Genomic DNA, 20,000 nt, shown 5'->3' on the forward strand with positions numbered 1-20,000 from the left:
TAACCCGCTACACCACCCAGGCGCCCCCTGGCTATTTCTAGAAATGTAAAAGTTAGTGATTCCCTCGTTACCATAATTGCTTCCTAAATATTTTCATAATAGTGACCTTTTATTTTCTTTCACTTTTTTTAACAGAGTAAGAAGTTTCTAACAGCAACAAATGGAAAATTCCAACAAATAAAGTCATCCAGAAATAGCTCATCATCTCTCATCAGATAGTGAAGTTTTGAGACTTGAAAGAGGTTCCAATAAGTTGCCTTTTCATTAATTTCTAGATAAAAGATTTTGTAAAAAGAAGTTGGCATTAATTTTAAGATTTTTATTTATTTATTTGAGAGAAAGAGACAGAGATAGCGAGAGAGAACACAAGTGGGGAGAAGAGGGAGAAGCAGGCTCCCCACTGAGCAGGGAACCCGATGCAGGACCTGACCCCAGGACCCTGGGATCATGACCTGAGCCAAAGGAAGATGCTTAAACAACTGAGCCACTGAGGCGCCCGAAGTTGGTATTTTTTTAAAAGATTTTATTTATTTATTTGAAAAAGAGAGAGAGCACACAAGTGGGGGAGATGGAGAGAGGGAGAAGGAAAGGGAGACACAGACTCCCCATTGAGCAGGAAGCCCAATGTGGGACTTGATCCCAGGACCCCAAGATCATGACCTGAGCTGAAGGTAGACACCCAACCAACTGAGCCACCCAGGCACCCCAAAAAGTTGATTTAAAAAAAAAAAAGGATCCTTCCCCAAAAAAGGTCTGCATTATAAAAATCTTTAAAATGCATTTGTTTCTTTTTTTTTAAATGCATTTATTTCTTTCTCATGGATCTATGGCATTCAAAATAGCCAACAGACAGATAAGCTAGAAAAATCAATAACCTGTTTCAAAGAGATAATTTTCCCTTAGCTTAAACATTCACCTCTGAGATTCAACTTGTAAAAGACAAGGCCTTGAAGTAAAACCTTAAATTACTCTTTAAATTAAATAACAGGGAAGGTAAATAGCACTCCCTTCCAGTCTCTGAATATGAGGTGTCCCCACTTTCTCCCTGTTCTCACCAAGCCAGCCTGAGGGCCTTGCTGCATCAGTGGCTACCTCTCCTCTGGCTCCTCTTCCTCCTCATAGGAACGTGCTAGGGGTGACCGTATCTTAACAAAAACAAAAACAAAAACAAAAACCTCCCTCACTGCCACCTCTCCTTCAAGCTTTCACTGGGTCCTTTCTTCTTCAAAATGTAGTCCCCATTCCTCACCTGCACCATCTGCAGCCACCCTCCCTCACACACACACCACACACACACACACACACACACACACACACACATTCAGCCCTGCCTGAATGCCACCTGACCTCTTCCACCACAACCCCACTGGAGCTCTATCCAGTGTTAAGTACAGTGTAAGCAGTTTTGGGGTTTTTTTTGAAATGCAAGTGACTGACTTAAACATCGATTAAAAGAGGCATTCACTTCAAAGAGGCAGCTACTTCAAGAGGGCTATCTTGAATAAACACATTGCTAGCCACTTGATTAGATAAAGAGCCCAAGCTGCCTCCCGTCACTGAGGCTCCTTTGTTTTAGAGATCTTGGTTGACTTTGCTAAATGGTCCTTTCGCCCACTTTTTCTTTTCTCTTCCCATGCTTTAAATTCCCCCTCTTATGTTTTAAATTCATCAATAAAGAGAGAGCCCCCAAACCCTAGGCCCCACCTTCAAACCCTAGACCCCACCTTCAAACCCTAGGCCCCACCTTCAACTCCAATAGAAGGAGAACCCCAGGCCTGTGTGTGCTCCTGCGCTCTTGTTCCCAGGCTTGTGCTCACGCACTCTGCCCTCACCCCACACGTTCTTGCTGTGTAGTTCCACGTGTGCTGTGTAATTTCCAGGTCCTGTAAATAATAAACCTTTATTCTTTTTTTTTCTTAAACCTTTATTCTTTCAAAGTTTCCTGATGGTTATTGCTGAAGGGTGTCTTGCAATCATAATAAAAAGCACAAGAGCCAGTCTAACCACAATACTTGTTAACACCAGGCTGAGACCAGCACACAACATCCTGAGAATTACAGCTCAGCGCAACCACTTGAACACTGGCCTTACCACTGCTGACCTCTCCATTGCTTCCAACACCACTGACTGACCGGTCCCTTCTGTAGCTCCCATCTCTGGGCTCTCACACTCTATGATACCAGTCTCCAAAATCAGCTCGCCGTCATACACTCACTCATTTACTCAACAAGAGCTTTTTAAGTATCCACTATGCGCCAGGTGTAAGCTAAGCACTGGAGACAAAGAATAAGACAGAAAGCTTCCCATTCTCAAGGGGCTTCGATCCCATTGAAGGAGAAACAACAAAAACCAAATGAGAATTCCAGATCTTACAGAGCTCTAATGTAACCACCTGGGTGCCATTAAACCTCAACAGAGAGACCCACTCTAAGCAGGGCACCTGCAAAAGCCTATCTGAAGCTGGGTCCTAAAAGAAGAGCCAGCTGGTCAAAGCCAGGGGAGAAAGATACAGGAAGGGCCAGCCACAATCACAAAGTACTTGAGGAGAGAGAGCGAGGCTAGTGTAGAAACAAGCTTAGCAACCAAGGAGGGGTAGGTAGGGCTAGAGAGAGAAGTAGAGAAAAAGACAGGGACCAAATCCTACAGGATTGTGTAGACCACAGAAGAAACGTGGATTTCATTCCACTTGCAATGAGGGGATTTAAATTGAAGAATGATGTGATCTCATCTCCATTTTTAAAAATCTCTCAGGGGCGCATGGGTGGCTCAGTCAGTTAAGCCGTCTGCCTTCGGCTCAGGTCATGATCCCAGAGTCCTGGGATCGAGTCCTGCATTGGGCTCCCTGCTTAGCGGGGAGCCTGCTTCTCCCACTCCCTCAGCCTGCCACTCCCCCTGCTTGTGCTCTCTCTCTCCCTCTCTGTCAAATAAATTAATAAAATCTTTAAAAATAAAAATAAAAAATCTCTCTGGCTACTAGGTGGAAAATGGACCAGAGAAGTAAGATGTCTGAGATAAGAAACTACCGTGGTTGTCCAAGCACAAGAGGAGAGCTAGGGTCGGGACCCAGAAAAAGCATACTGGGTATGTGACACTCAAAGCACAGCAACAAAAGAAAAAAAATAGACAAACTGAACTTTATCAGAATTTAAAACTTGTATTTTCCAAGAATGTAAAAGGACAACTCAAAAAATAGGAAAAAAACATTTGCAAATCACATACTGGGTAAGGTACCAGTATCTGAAATATGTAAAAATCTCTTACATCTCAACAACAAAGACAACCCAGTTTTTAAAATGGACAAAGGACCTAAACAGACATTTCCCCAAAGAAGATATACAAATGGACAAACACAAGAAACATTATTAGTCATTAGGGAAATGCAAATGAAAACCATAATAAGATACACTTCACACCCACTAGGATGGCAATAATAAAAAAGACAACTGTGGGCAATGACATGGAGAAAATGAAATCCGAGTATACCGGCAAGAAGGTAAAATGGTTAAGCCACTGTGGAAAAAAGTTTGGCCCCTCTCAAAAAGCTAAGCTCAGAATTGCCATGACCCCACAATTCTACTTATGGGTATATACCGAAAGAACTGAAAACAGGTATTCAAACAAGTAAATGCACAGGTATGCAACAGCAGCACTAGTCACAATAGCCAAAAGGTGGAAAATGCCCAATGCCCACCAACTGATTAATGGAAAAACAAATCACAATATACGTGTATGTATATTTGCATATATATACACACATATACATCATACATACATACATGTAATATGATAGAATACTACTCAGCAATAAAAAAAGAATGAAGTATTGATACATGCTACAATACAGATGAACCTTGAAAACACAAAGCTGAGAGTAAGGGGCAGACACAAAAGATCACATACTATACGACTCCACGTATACGAAATGTCCAAAATAAGCAAATCCATAGAGACAGAGTGCAGACTGGTGGTTGTCAGGGGTGGGAGGAAGCAGGGGAGGGAATAGGGAGAAGCTGCTTAATGGGTGAAGGGTTTTACTTGGGAGTGATGGAAATGTTTCAGAACTAGACAGAGGTGATTATAAAATATTGTCAGTGTATTAAATGCCACTAATTGTTCACTTTATTATTTATTTACTTACTCGAGAGAGAGAAAGCATGAGTGGGGGGAGAGGAACAGAGGGAGAGGGTGAGGGAGAAGCAGACTCCCCACTGAGCAAGGAGCCTGAGGAAGGATCTATCCCGGGACCCCAAGATCACGACCTAAGGCAAACGCTTAACCAACTAAGCCACGCAGGCACTCCACCCCTTAATTGTTCACTTGAAAATGATGACTTTTAGAGATGCCTGGCTGGCTCAGTCAGAAGAGAGGGTGACTCTTGATCTCGGGGTTGTGAGTTTGAGCCCCATGTTGGGTGTAGACATTATTTAAATATTTTTTAAATAAAATAAAACGATGAATTTAATGATACGTGAATTTCATTCAATAAAATGTTTTTTAAAAAAAGACAATGACAACAACAACAACAAAAGACAATAACAAATGTTAGTGAGGATGTGGATAAACTGGAACCCTCACACATTCCTAATGGGAATGTCAAATTGTGCAGCCACTTTGTAAAAGTCTGGCAGTTCCTCAAAAAGTTAAACACAGAGTTGTCATACAACCCAGCAAATTTGCTCCTACATATACACTCAAAGCATTTCAAAACTTGTGTTCACACAAAATTTTATGTGATGTAATTTGGGTATGTAATGTACATCATGGGGACTACAGGTAACAATACTGTAATTATACATTTGAAAGTTGCTAAAAGAGTAAATCTTTAAAGTTCTCATCACAAGAAAAAAGTTAATTATGAGGTGATTGATGGATGTTAACCAAACTTACTGTGGTAATCATTTCACAATACATCATGTATCAAATCATTACACTGTATATCTTAAAGTCATAGAATGTTATATGTCAAAAGTATCTCAAAAAAACTGGGGGGAAAAGTATGTTCACACAAAATTTTTAACACAAATGTTCACAATAGCATTATTCATCACAGTCAAAAAGTAGAAACACCTCAAAATAGGTAATTTGATGAATGGATAAAGAGAATGCAATATTCATATAGTGGAATAGCATTTGGCCATAAAAGGGAATGAAGTACTGATAGATGTTATAATATGGATAAACCTTGAAAACATCATGCTAAGTAAAAGAAGCCAGGAGCAAAAGAACACATATAATTCTATGTACATGAAGTGTCCCAAATAAGAAAATCCGTACAGACAGAAAATAGATTGCTGGCTGCCAGGGTGAGAAAGAGGGATGAGGAGTGACAATAATGGGTACAGGGGTTCTTTTGGGGGTATTGAAAATGTTCTGGCAGCAGCTCTTTCTGCTCATGGGTCCTGTCCCCATACTTAAATAAAATCACCATTTTGCACCAAAATAGAAAAAAAGAAAATGTTCTGGAATTACATAGCAGTGATGGTTGCACAACTTTGTGAATGTACTAAAAACCACTGAATTGTATTCTTTAAAAGGGTAAATTTTATGTGTTATATCTCAATTACAAAAAGAGAAAAAGAAAGCAAAACATAAGATTTATCAAACATATGGAATCAAAGCTAGTATAGCAGAGGTAAATAATTGGAGGCAGTATTTCATAGAACTTGAAAAGGATGAACGTAAGAGTGAGGGGGGAAAACAATCAGAAACTACTCTCATCCCCATCCTAATCTGAAGTCTTGGCATTTACCCATACTTTTTAAACCCAGAATGTCAGAGGTCCCCAGGATCATGTCACAGTCTTATTTTCTCCAACATGGATAGCCTCATCCACTTCCATACCACACTGATGGCTCCCCACACCTCTCTTTCAGTCTTGACCTGCCTCCCAGTTCCAGGCTGTTGTTACCATGGCTATTTCTACCTGGCCACCCTGCAAACCTATCAAATTGATGCAACAGATCCAACTCTGTCTTCCCCTTAATTTAAGAAAAAAAAGTCGGGGAGCAGGGAGGGAAGAAGATGGGAAGGAAGTGGAGGAAGAAAGGGAGGGGAGGAAGAAAGATTAATCTTAACAATTCTGAGTATGATATTGTGATATAATAAGAAATATATCTTTGGTCTCTGGCACTGGTTCCTGGCACAGAGCTCCTTAAAACCCTTAGAATTTCCTGAGTGACTGAGAGGAGTATCTTGTTATTCCTAATAAGCCCCTTTCAACCATACCCAAGCTTAAGCTAATAAGGAGGATGGGGGCTGGTTACCAGAGGAACCAACCAGGTGATTGGAACTTTCAGCCCCTTGACCTCCAGGGAGGGGAGAAGGGCTGGGAATTGAGCTCATCACCAATTACCAACGATTTAATCAACCGTGCCTACATAATAGAACTGCAGAAAACTCTAAATAAATGGGTTCAGAGCTTCCAGATTGAACACACTGAGGTGCTGGGAGGGTGGTACGCTCAGAGAGGGCATGGGAGCTCTGCGCCCCTTCCCACATACCTTGCCCTATGCATCTCTTCCATTTGGTTTTTCCTGAGTTGTATCCTTCATATTAAATTGTAACAGTAAGTAAAGTGCTTTCCTAAGTTGTGTGAACCATTCTAGCAAATTATCAAACTCCAGGAGGGGGTTGTGGAAACCCCCAATTTACAGATGGTCAGTTAGAAGTATAGGAGGCTGGGACTTATGATTAGCCTCTGAAGTAGGGTCCCATTTTGTGGGACTGAGCCCTTAACCTGTGTGGTCTGCATTAACTCCAGGTAGTGTTAGAAGTGCTGGGAGCAGAGAAACGACAGCTTTCCTTTATCTAGTATCTTAATTAACAGCATTATCCCTCTAGTATTCCAAGAAAAATACCAGGTTCACCCCAGGAGGAGTGTGAGGAGTAAACCCTGACTTTCCTCTCTCCCTCACCTTCCAAAAGCAAGGAGTCAATAATTCTTATCAACTCAATCAAAATAAGTATCTCAAGTATACAACCCTACATGGAATGTAAGCAGACATGAGATGAAGATAAAGGTTCAACCTTCCTAAAATGAATAAAATCGAAATTAAAACATTGAGAAAATTTTTCCAAAAATTACTACGTTTTAAAGAATTTTAATACCTTGTGTTTTCAAACGTACAAATTTTGTATTCACATATGTTGTTGGTGACGGTGTATACTGATCAGCACAATCCTTCTGAAAAGCATATGATTACATAGTACTTATTAAATAACAAAGAAAAGTACATTTTGACAAAATAGTTCTATTCCTAGCAATATATTCTAGGAGAATAAGCCAAAAATGTTAAAAAGGCTGTGCACTCTTTGAGGTCGATGTGGTCACAACTGCAGTGGACCTTGGGGTGCCGGCTCCTACTCCTGACTCCCTGCTAGCGGCCCTCCCTGAGGAACAATTCTGTCAGGAAGCTGAACTGCATCCATGACTCTTAAATACAACAGAAAGTCACCCCTGGAACCAGAGGTAGCGATTCACCAAACCAGAATTAACCCTAACCAGCCGGAACATAAAATCTCTGAAGAAAGTGTATGCTGCCTTGATGAGAGGAGCAAAGGAAAAGAATCTCAAAATGAAAGGACCAGTCAGGTGCCTAACAAGACTCTGTGAATCACTGCTTAGAAAACTCCTTGGGGGGGGCGCCTGGGTGGCACAGCGGTTAAGCGTCTGCCTTCGGCTCAGGGCGTGATCCCAGTGTTATGGGATCGAGCCCCACATCGGGCTCCTCCACTATGAGCCTGCTTCTTCCTCTCCCACTCCCCCTGTTTGTGTTCCCTCTCTCGCTGGCTGTCTCTATCTCTGTCGAATAAATAAATAAAATCTTTAAAAAAAAAAAAAGAAAGAAAAAAGAAAACTCCTTGGGGCGCCTGGATGGCTCAGATGGTTAAGCGTCCAGGTCTTGATTTGGGCTCAGGTCATGATTTCAGGGTCGTGAGATCAAGCCCCATGCTGGGCTCCACATTAGGCGTAGAACCTACTTAAGATTCTCTCTCTCTCTCTCTCAATCTCAATCTCTCCCCCCTCCTCTGCCCCTACTCCCCCTCCCCCGCAAAAAAAAACCATCAAAACAAACCAACAAAAAGACTTTTTACTCTTCGTGGTGAAGGTACTAACACTTGGGATCTTTTTCAGATAAGGATCTACAAGTAACTCACTAACTTGCACAGTCCTGAGATTGTTAAACAGATTACTTCCGTCAGCACCGAGCCAGGAATCAAGGTTGAAGTCACCACTGCAGATACTTAAATTAACTACTTTCATAAACTATCCATTGTTGGGGTGCCTGGCTGGCTCAGTTGGCTAAGCATCTGCCTTCAGATCCCAGTATCCTGGGTCAGGCTCTCTGCTCAGTGGGGAGCTGGCTTCTCCCTCTCCCTCTGCAGTTCCCCCAGCTTGTGCACTCTTGCTCACTCTCTCACTTTCTCTCAACTAAATAAAATCTTAAGGAAAAAAAAATTATCAATTGTTTAAAAAAAAACAACCCATATACATAAAATAAGTTCATTCAAGCAAACAACTGGAGGCAACCTAAAAGAGAATAATTAAATAGAATATAATATATTCACTTGATTTACAAAATCCAGCAAAAAATCATGACAACAAAAAGCAGCAAACTACATCCAGCAGCACATTAAAAGGATTATAATTTATACCATGATCGAGCGGGATTTATCCCAAGAATGCAAGGGTGGTTCAACATACAAAAATCAATCAGTGTAATATACCACATTAAAAGAATGAAGGGACAAAGCCACATGATCATTTCAATTGATGCACAAAAAGCATTTGACAAAATCCAACACCCTTTCATGATAAAATCACTCAACAACTAGGAATTAAAGGGAATTTCCTCAGGGCACCTGGGTGGTGGCTCAGTCAGTTAGGCATCTGCTTTCAGCTCAGGTCATGATCTCAGGGTTCTGGGATCAAGCCACAGATCAGGCTCCCTGCTCAGCAGGGAGTCTGCTTCTCCCCACCCCACTTGTGCTCTCTCTCTCTCTTTCTCAAATAAATAAATAATTTTTTTAAATAAAGAGAATTTCCTCAACATGGTGAAGAGCATTTATAAAAAACCCACAACTAACATCTTACTCAATGGTAAAAGACTGAAAACTTTCTCCCCAGATGAGGAAGAAGACAAGGATGCACACTTTATACTTTTTAAAATTTTTATTAATTTGAGAGAGAGAGAGAGGGCATGAACAGGGAGAGGGGGAGTGGGAAAGGGAAAGGGAGAAGCAGACTCCCTGCTGAGCAGGGAGCCTGACAGGGGGCTGGATCCCAGGACCCCAGGATCATGACCTGAGCCAAAGGCAGATCCTTAACCAAATGAGCCACCCACGAGCCCCAAGGATGCCCACTTTAGTCACTTCTATTCAGCATAGTACTGGAAGTCCTAGCCACAGCAGCAAGAAAAATAAATAAAGGCAGGGGCGCCTGGGTGGCTCAGTTGTTAAGCGTCTGCCTTTGGCTCAGGGCGTGATCCCGGCGTTCTGGGATCGAGCCCCGCATCAGGCTCCTCCACTGGGAGCCTGCTTCTTCCTCTCCCACTCCCTCTGCTTGTATTCCCTCACTCGCTGACTGTCTCTCTCTCTGTCAGATAAATAAATAAAATCTTTAAAATAAATAAATAAATAAAGGCAATCAGATTGAAAAGGAACAAATAAAACTATTCACAGATTACATGATCTTATATATAGAAAACCCTGAAGAATCCACAGGTTGCAGGGTACAAGATCAACACACAAAAATCAGTTGTAGTTGTATACCTTCACAATCAACACTCTGATGATAAAAATTTAAGAAAACAGGCTTTCTTACAGATATGGAAAAGCTGATCACAAAATTCATACTGACTCTTGATCTTGGGGTCATGAGTTCAAGCCCCATGTTGGGCATAAAGCTTATTCGAAGAAAAGAAAAGCAAAGTAAGCAAAGTGGTTATATTGTAAATGTATTTAATGTATTTAATGCCACTGAATTTATACTAAAAATGGTTAAAAAGGGGGGCACCTGGCTGGCTCAGCTGATGGAGCATGCAACTCTTGATCTCAGGGTTGTAAAGTTTGAGCCCTTCATTGGGTAGAGATTACTTAAAAACAAAATCTTTAAAAAAAAGGTTAAAATGGCAAATTTTACATTATGTATATTTTACCACAATTTAAACAGGGAGGGGTAGGAGGGAGAAGGGTGATTTAAGTGATAGTGTAGAGAATGGATGGGGTGGAGGAGAGATGAGTGGAAAGCCCACAGACGCTCAGCTGCATACACCTGAGAAGCAATAAAAGCCAATCCCAAGACAGGGACAGTGGGGAAGGAAAGATGAGAGAGCCCCGAGAATAAAATAAGAGAGTGAGAGACACAGAGAAAGACTGATTCCTAGGTTTATAGCTAAAAAACTTGGAGGAAACAGCAATGTGACAAATAAGCTAACAATATCAATTTTAGGCATATGAGTTTGAGAGATGAATAAGAGATGACCAGCTGGCAAAATAAGCATAAACAGGTATGTGTATCAGCAGAGAACGTTTTGAAGCTATAGTTTTTACTTTGAAGGTCCGGGTTCAAGGCAATAAAAAAGCTCAGGAAGACAGTTGCTCACTGAAGCTGAAAAGGTAACATACTAAATTCTAGAGATCATGAACCATCATTTGAAGGGCAGAGAGGAGACCAAGTGGTGGATGGAGGGCCAAGGGAATGAAGACACAAATGCCAAGAGAGAGAGAATTTCAGGAGAGGGTGGTTCAACAGTGTCAAAATCCTGCTGAGAGATCCAGCTATGCGAACTGCAGGAATATTACTATTAAGCAGTTCCAAAAAAGTTCTGCTAATGCTGTTTGGGCCAACTCCTATGTTATGTGGTATACACTGTGCAGTAAAAAATGCTGGGGAAAATTCCTAAGGAATCCACTTTAAAAACCACTAGAATAAATAAGTTCAGCAAGGTTGCAAGATACAAGATCAATATTTTAAAAACTTAACAGTTTCTATACACTTGCAATGAGCAATCTGAAAATGAAAGTTAGGAAACAATTCCATTTACAATAGCATCAAAAGGAATGAATTACTTAGGAATAAATTTAACAAAAGAAGTGTAAAACCTATATCTGAAAACTACAAAACATTGTTATTCTTTAATTTAGGAATTAAAGAAGATCTAAACAAATGGAAAGACATCCCATATTCATAGATCAGACGAATAATGTTAAGATGGCAATACTCTCCAAATTAATCTACAAATTCAATGCAATCTCTATCAAAATCCCAGTTGCCCTCCTTGTAGATATTGACAAATTAATCCTAAAATTCATATGGAAATTCAAGGAACCCCGAAAGCCAAAACAATTTTGAGAAAGAACAAGGCTGGAGAATTCATACTTGCTGATTCCAAAATTAGTACAAATCTATAGTATAGCAATCAAGACGGTGTAGTAGTGGCACACAAACAGATACACAGATCAGTGGAACAGAATTAAGAGGGGTTTTTTTGTTTGTTTTTGTTTGTTTGTTTAAGTAGACTCCATACCCAGCATGGAGCCCAACAGAGGGCCTGAACTCACAACCCTGAGATCAAGACCTGAGCTAAAATCAAGAGTCAGGCGCTTAACCAACTGAGCCACCTAGGCGTCCCTAGAACCCTTAATACACTGCCGGTTAGAATGTAAAATGGTGCAGCCATTTTTGGAAAACAATCTGGCAGTTCCTCAAAAGGTTAAAAATAGAGTTACCACATGGTCAAACAATTCTCCTCCTACATATACATACCAAAGAGAAATGAAAACATACATCCACATGAAAACCTGTACACATGAATATTCATAGCAACATTATTCATAATGGCTAAAAAGTGAAAACAACCTAAATGTCCATCAGCTGATGAGTGGATAAACAAAATCCGTATATCCATACATGGAATAGTACTCAGCAACAAAAAGGAGTAACATATTAATATATGCTACAACACTGATGAACTTTGAAAACATTATGCTAAGCCAAAGAAGCCAGGAGAAAAAGACCATATACTATATGATTCTATTTATATGAAATGTCCACAATAGGCAAATCTATAAACAGAAAGCACATTAGAGGGGAATTGGCATTGATGGCTAGTGTATGAGGTTGTTTTGGGGGTGATGAAAATTGATTGTTCTAAAATTGTGGTGATGGTTGCACATATCTGTGAATATAAAAAAACCACTGAATTATACATTTAAATGAGTGAATTATATAGTATGTGAGTTATAGTCCACAAAGCTATTAATATATATATATATATATATATATATATATATACACACACATATGTATGTATGTATATATGTATATGTGTGTGTATACATATATATGCTGGGAGATCCACAGGTATAAATGTTTTATAGTAAGTACAGAAGTGAATCAAGTCTGGATGCCAATTTATTGTTCTCATGAGGATGCAGTTACAGTAACTTATTAATAATAAGTCTGAAGTCTTCAGGCTTTCCCAAGAATTAAATACTCATTACCATACTTCATACTTGGTGTGCTGTTTGACATCGAAACATTGTTACTAAAACCAATAACAGGGGCGCCTGGGTAGCACAGGGGTTAAGCGTCTGCCTTCGGCTCAGGGCGTGATCCCGGCGTTACAGGATCGAGCCCCACGTCAGGCTCCTCCACTATGAGCCTGCTTCTTCCTCTCCCACTCCCCCTGCTTGTGTTCCCTCTCTCTCTGGCTGTCTCTATCTCTGTCAAATAAATAAATAAAATCTTAAAAAAAAAAAAAACAATAACAGCTAGTAACTTATTTGAGTGTTTCAAATAGCATACAATTTTACAAACTGAACTGGTGGTTAGCCATACTAAACAAAATCTCCCTTGCTAAAAACAGATCCAACTCTACACATCCTAGTTCTTATTTTAGGTATTCTGGGCTTATTACTCTAATGTTCCTAATCACTGAATATGTAATGTATATTTTTCTTGTCTTTTTAAAAATTGTGATAAAATATACATAAAACTTACCATTTTAACCATTTAAGTGTACAGCTCGTGGCATTAAGTACATCCACAGTGTTGTGCAACCGTCACCCCTATCCAATTTCAGAACTTTTTTATCATCCCAAACAGAAACTCTACACCCATTAAACAATAACACTCCATTACCAGCTCCAGTTAACCTCTATCCTACTTTCTGTCTCTATGAATTTACCTATTTCGGGTACCTCATGTAAGTGGAATCATGGATTTGTCTTTTGGTGTCTGGCATATTGCACTAGCATAATGTGTTTGTGGTTCATCCACGTTGTAGCATGTATTAGAATTTTATTCCTTTTAAAGGATGAATAGCATTTCATGGTATGTATATACCACAATTTATTTATCCATTCATCTGCTGATGGGACATGGGTTGTTTCCACCTTTTGGCTATCATGAATAATGTTGCAGTGAACACTGGCATGTAACTATATGTTTGACTCCCCACTTTCAATTCTTTGGGACATATACATAGCTGTGAAATTGCTCAATCATACGGTAATTCTATATTTAACTTTTTGAGGACCCACCAAATTGTTTTCTACAGCAGCTAGACCATTTTACATTCCCGCCAGCAATGAACAAAGGCTCCCACTTCTCTACATTCTTACTGACACTTGCAATTTTTTTTTCCGTAATAGCCATCCTCATGGGTGTGAAGTGGTATCTCATTGTGTGCAATGTATTTTTAGTCTATTATCTGTACATAGAAGTTCACCTTGTGTTGATTTCTATAATTATACGTAGCACAGCCACGTTAGAGACATAAACAACAAATATTTACATGCCAATAAAATAAAGCACATGGTTACAAAGATTTAAGTCAACTCAATTTTGAAGAAGATATCAAAGATGACAAAGAATGTAGATATAACACAAAACCTGTAAACTCCATTTTACTCATCTAGGACTAATTTCTAAAATACTAATATGTGTACACAAAAATTTCACAAAGCATTTGTGATTTATAGATATGACAGTGAAATAAATGTAGCAGTCACTCCTGAAATAAAACTTTTTGAGACACATTTATCCCTGGGAGATCACTGTCACTGTCCCCATTTTAAAGATAAGCGAATCTGAAATCAAACAGGTTTAACCACTTGTCTTAGACCACAGAGCAAATCTGTAGAAGAGATTTGGAAAATACCAATTTGATGTCTAGGCTTAAGGTGAAAATCTCATAACTGAATGTGCAAAAAGTCAAAGAAACACTGAGAACCATTTCTACTGTTGACGGTGAATAAACTATGGGAAGCTGTCCACAACACTGAAGCTTACAACCTCCAACAGCAATGACCAATGATTAACTCCTTGTTAGCGGACCTGAATGTGGATTCGACTCAGAACTACTTTGTGTTTTTTTCCAGTATGCTCTAATAACACTAAGTCTCTAACTTTGTCTCTGTTTTCATCGTTTTGTTAAATTTTGGCGGTTGAAAAGTAGGATAATTCTATTGTTAATTGACAAAGCCTATGTTGAAGCAACCAAGGAAAATGGGACTGTTTTTTGACAACCTTGCTTAAATCAGATATAGAAATGGTTACTCGTTTTTTTTCCCCTGCACCCTATATGCTCAACAAGTTACCGTTTACCCTCACCAAATTTGATCCAATCGTTTTAGCGAAGTTGAAATATATATTACATATATTTTAAGAAATATTTTAAGAAATAGTAAGACTATTTTAAGAAATCCATGTCCAGTTATGCAGAGGTGAAATAACCTGACTGGGATTTCCTTTAAAATACTTCAGCAAAGCAAAGAAAAAAAGGAGAGATGAAACATTTGTGACTGTGACAGATATTTAAACTGTTGAATGTGGATGATGACATATAGGGGTTCGTTTCAACTATTCTCACACTACTTTTGCCTGTGCTTAAAGTTTCCACCATAACTTTTCACAAAATGAATGATTTCCAAACAAAGTTACCGTCCTGGTTATTAAAGATGAGTCGGTGGTTGTAAACGTCCTTGTCTTCGGAACCAAACGCGGCGAAGGGTCCCCCAGCAGAGGCGAGGCCGACGTGGGCTCCGCGCCACCACGCGGGCTGAAGGCGCGCACGTTTTCTCCCAGGCTGAATCCGACAACTCACTCCGTGCGCTCCCGGGCTCGGAGAACCCCCGAGCTCAGCTGGGAAGTGGCGCACGCGGGGCTCACGCCCGCGGCTCGGGAAACCCCGACACGGGGAACCCCGACAAACTCCGCTCGAGAGCTCCAAGGTCCCGGCCCAGTATGGTCGGTCCCCGCAGCCCCTCTAGACCGCTGGAGACCCCTGCACCGCCCCTTCGTCCCCCCACCGCGAACGTCGGCCCAGCCCGCCGCCTACCATCCAGGTCCTCGTCGTCCTCCGACTCGGTGTCCGCCTTCGCGTCGGCAACCAGGCCAGGGCCGAGCTCCAGAGCCTGGGAGCCGGAAGGAGGGGCGGCAGGCGGGCTGGCGGGTTGCGAGCGGGCCTCGCGCAGGCGGGTGAAGTAGTCTACCGCGAAGTCGACGAGGTCGGGCGGCTGCTGCCGCAGCACCTCCACCGTGTACCCCTGCAGCAGCTCCGTGAGCCCCGGCGGGATCTGGATGTGGCTCATGCCGGCGGCGGCCGCGAGGACAGGCGGGTCCGGGCCGCCGGCGGCCACTGCCTCCGCGCTCCCTCACGCCGGCCTCTCGCTCGGCACCCGCGAGGTCTCCTCACGGGCGACCCGGCTCTGGCCTTCCTTGCGCCGCGCCGCCCTTCGGCCGGGTGTGCGTTTTCGGGCTGCACGACCCTAAGATACTCCGGCCGGCCTGGTGCCGCCGCCGCTGTCACTGGGCAGCCGCCGCCGCCGCGGGGACCCACAAGCGGGCAAGCGGGACGGGCGGGGCAGAAGCCCGGGTTGTGACGCACGGGGCTGCAGGCGTGCGCGCCCCCGCCGACCGCCGGCCCCCAGTGCGCGTGCGCCGCTGGGCCGCCCGCCGGTTTTGTGCGGTCCGGGTTAGAATCGCGGGAATGAGTGGTCTACACGCTGAAGGGAGTCGTCAGTGCTTCCCACCTAGTCCCGACAACTTTTCCCATATTGTTTCAACATTCGCTACGAGCCTCCTGTTTGCCAACACTTGGTAGGCTCCAGGGACACAGCCTAGAGTTAGATACACGCCTGGCACACACATTACAACCTCAGTGTGGCTCTGGCTGCTGTGGAGAGCAAGAGCGCCCACTTTAGGGGGTGACATTCAAGCTGACTCCGAGGCCTGGACAAGATCCGACTACAGGAAAATCTTGAGAAAAGCCATCTGAACATAGAGGACAGCAAGAGCAAAGGGTTGGTAAAAAGTCAGGACCACCCTGGTCCGGGGGTGGAATGGTGGCATGATGATAGGGCCCTCAGAAGTCTGGCAGGAGGTCTGTGATACGTCAAACGGGATAGGCGTGGTAAATGGTAGGAGTTTCAGTGACATAGTAATTTGGGAGCCACAGGCAGAGAAATAAGCCTGGAAGAGTCACTAGGCCAAACATGTACCCTGAGAAACTGGAATAAGGAACAGAGCAGAAACCACCTGTGTCTCTTCCTTCTCTTGAGCACTCCCACCAGGATTCTGCACACCTCTTCTCTTCCCACACTCCACCCTGGGTCCATACTGGTGGTGCTGAGCAGACTACAAGGCACTGTTATCCTTTGCCCCTAGGGAGGGGGCATAGGTGAACTGGAGAGGCTAGGCTATTTCTCAAGTTGCCCCCTTCACCCACACCAGATCGAAGGGAATAGAAAAAGGTGATTGTCCTGGGTCACAGTGTTGACGAAAGGCCCAGTGGGCATAGGGCAGAATCCTGCCTCTCCTTGCTGGGTCCAGACAGAAAGTGATGAGCTGTAGGCTTGGGAACCTCCAAGGCATTTGGGATGGTTAAGCTCCACCTGGTAATTACCCAGTAGTAATTAAAATCAGCACTAAGGCCTCTCATATTGGTTTGGCACACAGCCAGGAGTTCAGTGCTGCTGGGAACTGAGTTTCTGGAAACAGGAGCAACAGATCCCCACTGGTACAGAAGCCATCCACGGTCTAGGCCAGGCAAGCCTCTGATTCCAAACAGCAGTGTCTCCCTGGACAAGTTCCTTGACCCCAGGGGGAGGTCTCACGCAATTTACTTTGTGAAAGCAGAGATACTGTCCAACTTTTTCCTGATGGGTCCTTACTACATACTGTTGGAGAAGGTTTACTGAATGAATGAATGAATGAATGCATGCATGCATGCATGCTTCCACACAGCAAGTGAAGTCAGTGAAATTGCTCTCCTGACCCCTGTCTCAGAACTAGGATACTTTTCTTTAAAGTGTGTTTCTGATCTCAGCCTATGAACACTTCACTAAGGATGGGCAGTAAGAAGCTAATGAGGCGGGGTTCATCAACTCCTCTGCTCTTGAGTAGACTGACCCTTCCAAGGAGTCAGCCCATACCCAGAAAACCTGGGTGTCACTCCCACCGCACCACCACACCTGGGGATCTTCCTACTTCAAACAATCCTACAACCAACCCTTTGGAAAGGCAAATTCACAACTCCACTCCCTAGCTTGCTCATTCTTCAGGTTTTATATGTTTTAAAGGGGGACAGGTGCCTGTACAGTTAGGACTCTCACCTCAATTTCCAAATAAGATAGAGGAAGACTACTCTAGGGCTGATGACAGAGCTGGGTGTGGGCAGGTTCTCCCAGTCATTCCAAGGAAACTCCATCAGCCTCTGCCAGGAGTAGGCTGGTTTGCTGTCAACTGCCCCAAGGCTTGGCCATCCGTTCATCCACCAAATATGACATTCAAAGGGCATCTTTGGACCTGGAGGGAATGAGGGCCACAGAAAGCAGGAACCCCACAGCTGTTCCTAACCTGAGAGTAAGGATGGACAGCCAGCCTCCAGGCCCTACATGGCTCCCCTCCCTAGCACCTGGTCCAAGAGCAAGGATCCATCTCTGCCCCTTCTGGGAAGCCCTTCTGTTGCAAGTGGAATCCCAAGGGCCTTCATGAATGCCCAGTTGAGCTGGGCAAGGAAGAGTGCCGTAAAGCAAGAGAGAATACCAAGGCCCTGAATCCCACATCTTCTACCCTTACCCTCCTAGGATTCAAAACTGCATTCAAGCCTGTCCAGCTACACCACTAGAGGTTACCATGGCAACCAAACCTACAGGCAGCAGGTAACCGGGAAACACCTACCAACAGTTAAGTGATGGTGGGGGAAAAGGCAAAAACAGAGACCCTCAAAAGCAGGAGAAATACAGAGGCTGTGGGAGAGAAGAGGAGGCCCCAGAGCACTGATAGGTGCTCAGCTCCATGCGTCAGTCCTAGGAGTCACTACCCAGCAAGCAGGCAAATCTTGCACAGACTGCCACACCACCAACCACAGGCAGACATGAACACAACGGGGCCGATTCTCAGAGATGTTTACAACTATGGATCACAGTAACACAGGCGGGGCACATGTTTAGCCTGACAGCAGTGGGTCTGGTGAAAATGAACATGGGTAGGGTACCAACTACTATTTCCAACGAAACAGTGGATTTCATGTACTCTTGATAGGTTTATTATTTAAAAGGGTTTTTTCTCTTTCCAAGAAGAAGGGAAACACCCGAACTCCCCCAGACCCTCTGGAAGCCTGCTCTTGGCCCAGATCTCCCAGTTTATACACCTTCTGCCCTCTGATACCCTCTGTCTACTAGGGATGGGGGAGTGGACTCAGCCCAAGCAACAATACCTCCCTCTTCTCTGCCCAAAAAGGATCTCTAAGGGACTCCAGTCCCCTACCTGTCTCCTGGAACCTGTTGGTCATCTGACCACCCCTGCATCCTAGCTCCTCTGGTCCAGTCTTCCCAGCTCATTTAGTGTCTACCACCATCAGTCTATTTTGCCTTAGAAGTGTTTATGAGCCTCTTGGACATGAAGGCTTGGGGAAGTGGGCTACATTTTCTCTGTCATCACCCAAGCTATCCTTCAGCCTCTGTAATGCCTCCCTCATGCATTCACTGCCTTTGGTCCAGGAAGTCTGATGTATTTTAACAAGTATCCATGCCCCAGGGAGCAGTTAATTCCCAGGCCACCTGTTTCTACACCTGTGAACCACCCCCTCCCCAGGACACTGAGTCCCAAGAAAGTGTCAGTTTCTGCGGATCTTGGGTCTGCCTCAGAGACCCCTCAAGGCAAAGACAGAGCCCGGGGAAGCAAGGGAGAGCCTGGCTGGAGAGCCACAGGCCTATATGCTCACCAGAGCAGAGAAAGCAGAAAAGAGAGCCCTCAGGGAACACCTAGCCCTGGGGCTTTCCCAGTGCCTGTTGGGACTCTGTGGCCTGACTCACAGGCCAGTTGCCAGGCTTTGACCCTATAGCACAGACAGGCCTCCTGGAGCTTGGGTCAAGCAGCCCTAGGACAGCCTCTGATAGTATCACAGGCCTTTCTTCAGGCCTGTGGACACCCAGGCATCGCTCTATTATCTGCACTCTTATTATCAATCTGTCAATGATCTTGGAAGATCAGCTTACCCTGTCTGAGCACTGGCTTCCACATCTGAAAGCGTGGGTAAAAATCCCTGCCCACTAAACATTGAGTTATATGGGGATGAAGAATTAAGAATGAACCATGGGAAAGTTAGAAAGGGCATAGGGGGTTCCAGCCTCGAAAGAACTATAGGGCTGTGGAGACGGTATGACCTTGCAGCAGAAATGGCGCTACTGTTGCTTCTAATAGGCTTGTTGCAACATCCCACTGTCTGCCCCTCACCTTTGACCCAGTTATACTCTTCTCTGTGCTTGGGTGAGGCTGTTATCACCGGCTGGTTGTTTTAACACCTGCTGTCTGGCTTCTACTTAATGCTGTCTGTGACAGAGAAATTGCTGAGGAGGGCCCGTCTTTCCCCCACCCTTACCCCCATCAGGGAGAGAAGAGATGTATCAGAAACAGGTGGCATTTCAAAGCGCATCATAAAAAGGAAGTGCCAGCCAGGAGGGAGTTACTCACCATCTGCTCTGCTCCCTTC

At 43.6% G+C, this 20,000-nt stretch overlaps 1 protein-coding gene across 1 annotated transcript in view; it reads right to left on the reverse strand.

The window, feature by feature from the left end:
* PRKAR2A (protein kinase cAMP-dependent type II regulatory subunit alpha) overlaps window positions 1-15,866 on the reverse strand; it is a 94,395-nt gene extending 78,529 nt beyond the window's left edge. The window contains exon 1 of the mRNA XM_026500788.4: window positions 15,345-15,866. Within this exon, the coding sequence (XP_026356573.1) occupies window positions 15,345-15,597 (253 nt within the window). The 5' untranslated portion in view covers window positions 15,598-15,866. The remainder of the gene's footprint in view (window positions 1-15,344) is intronic.
* Window positions 15,867-20,000: the final 4,134 nt, after the last annotated feature.

The sequence above is a fragment of the Ursus arctos genome, unplaced genomic scaffold, assembly GCF_023065955.2.
Source record: "Ursus arctos isolate Adak ecotype North America unplaced genomic scaffold, UrsArc2.0 scaffold_14, whole genome shotgun sequence".
Classification (NCBI taxonomy): Eukaryota; Metazoa; Chordata; class Mammalia; order Carnivora; family Ursidae; genus Ursus; species Ursus arctos.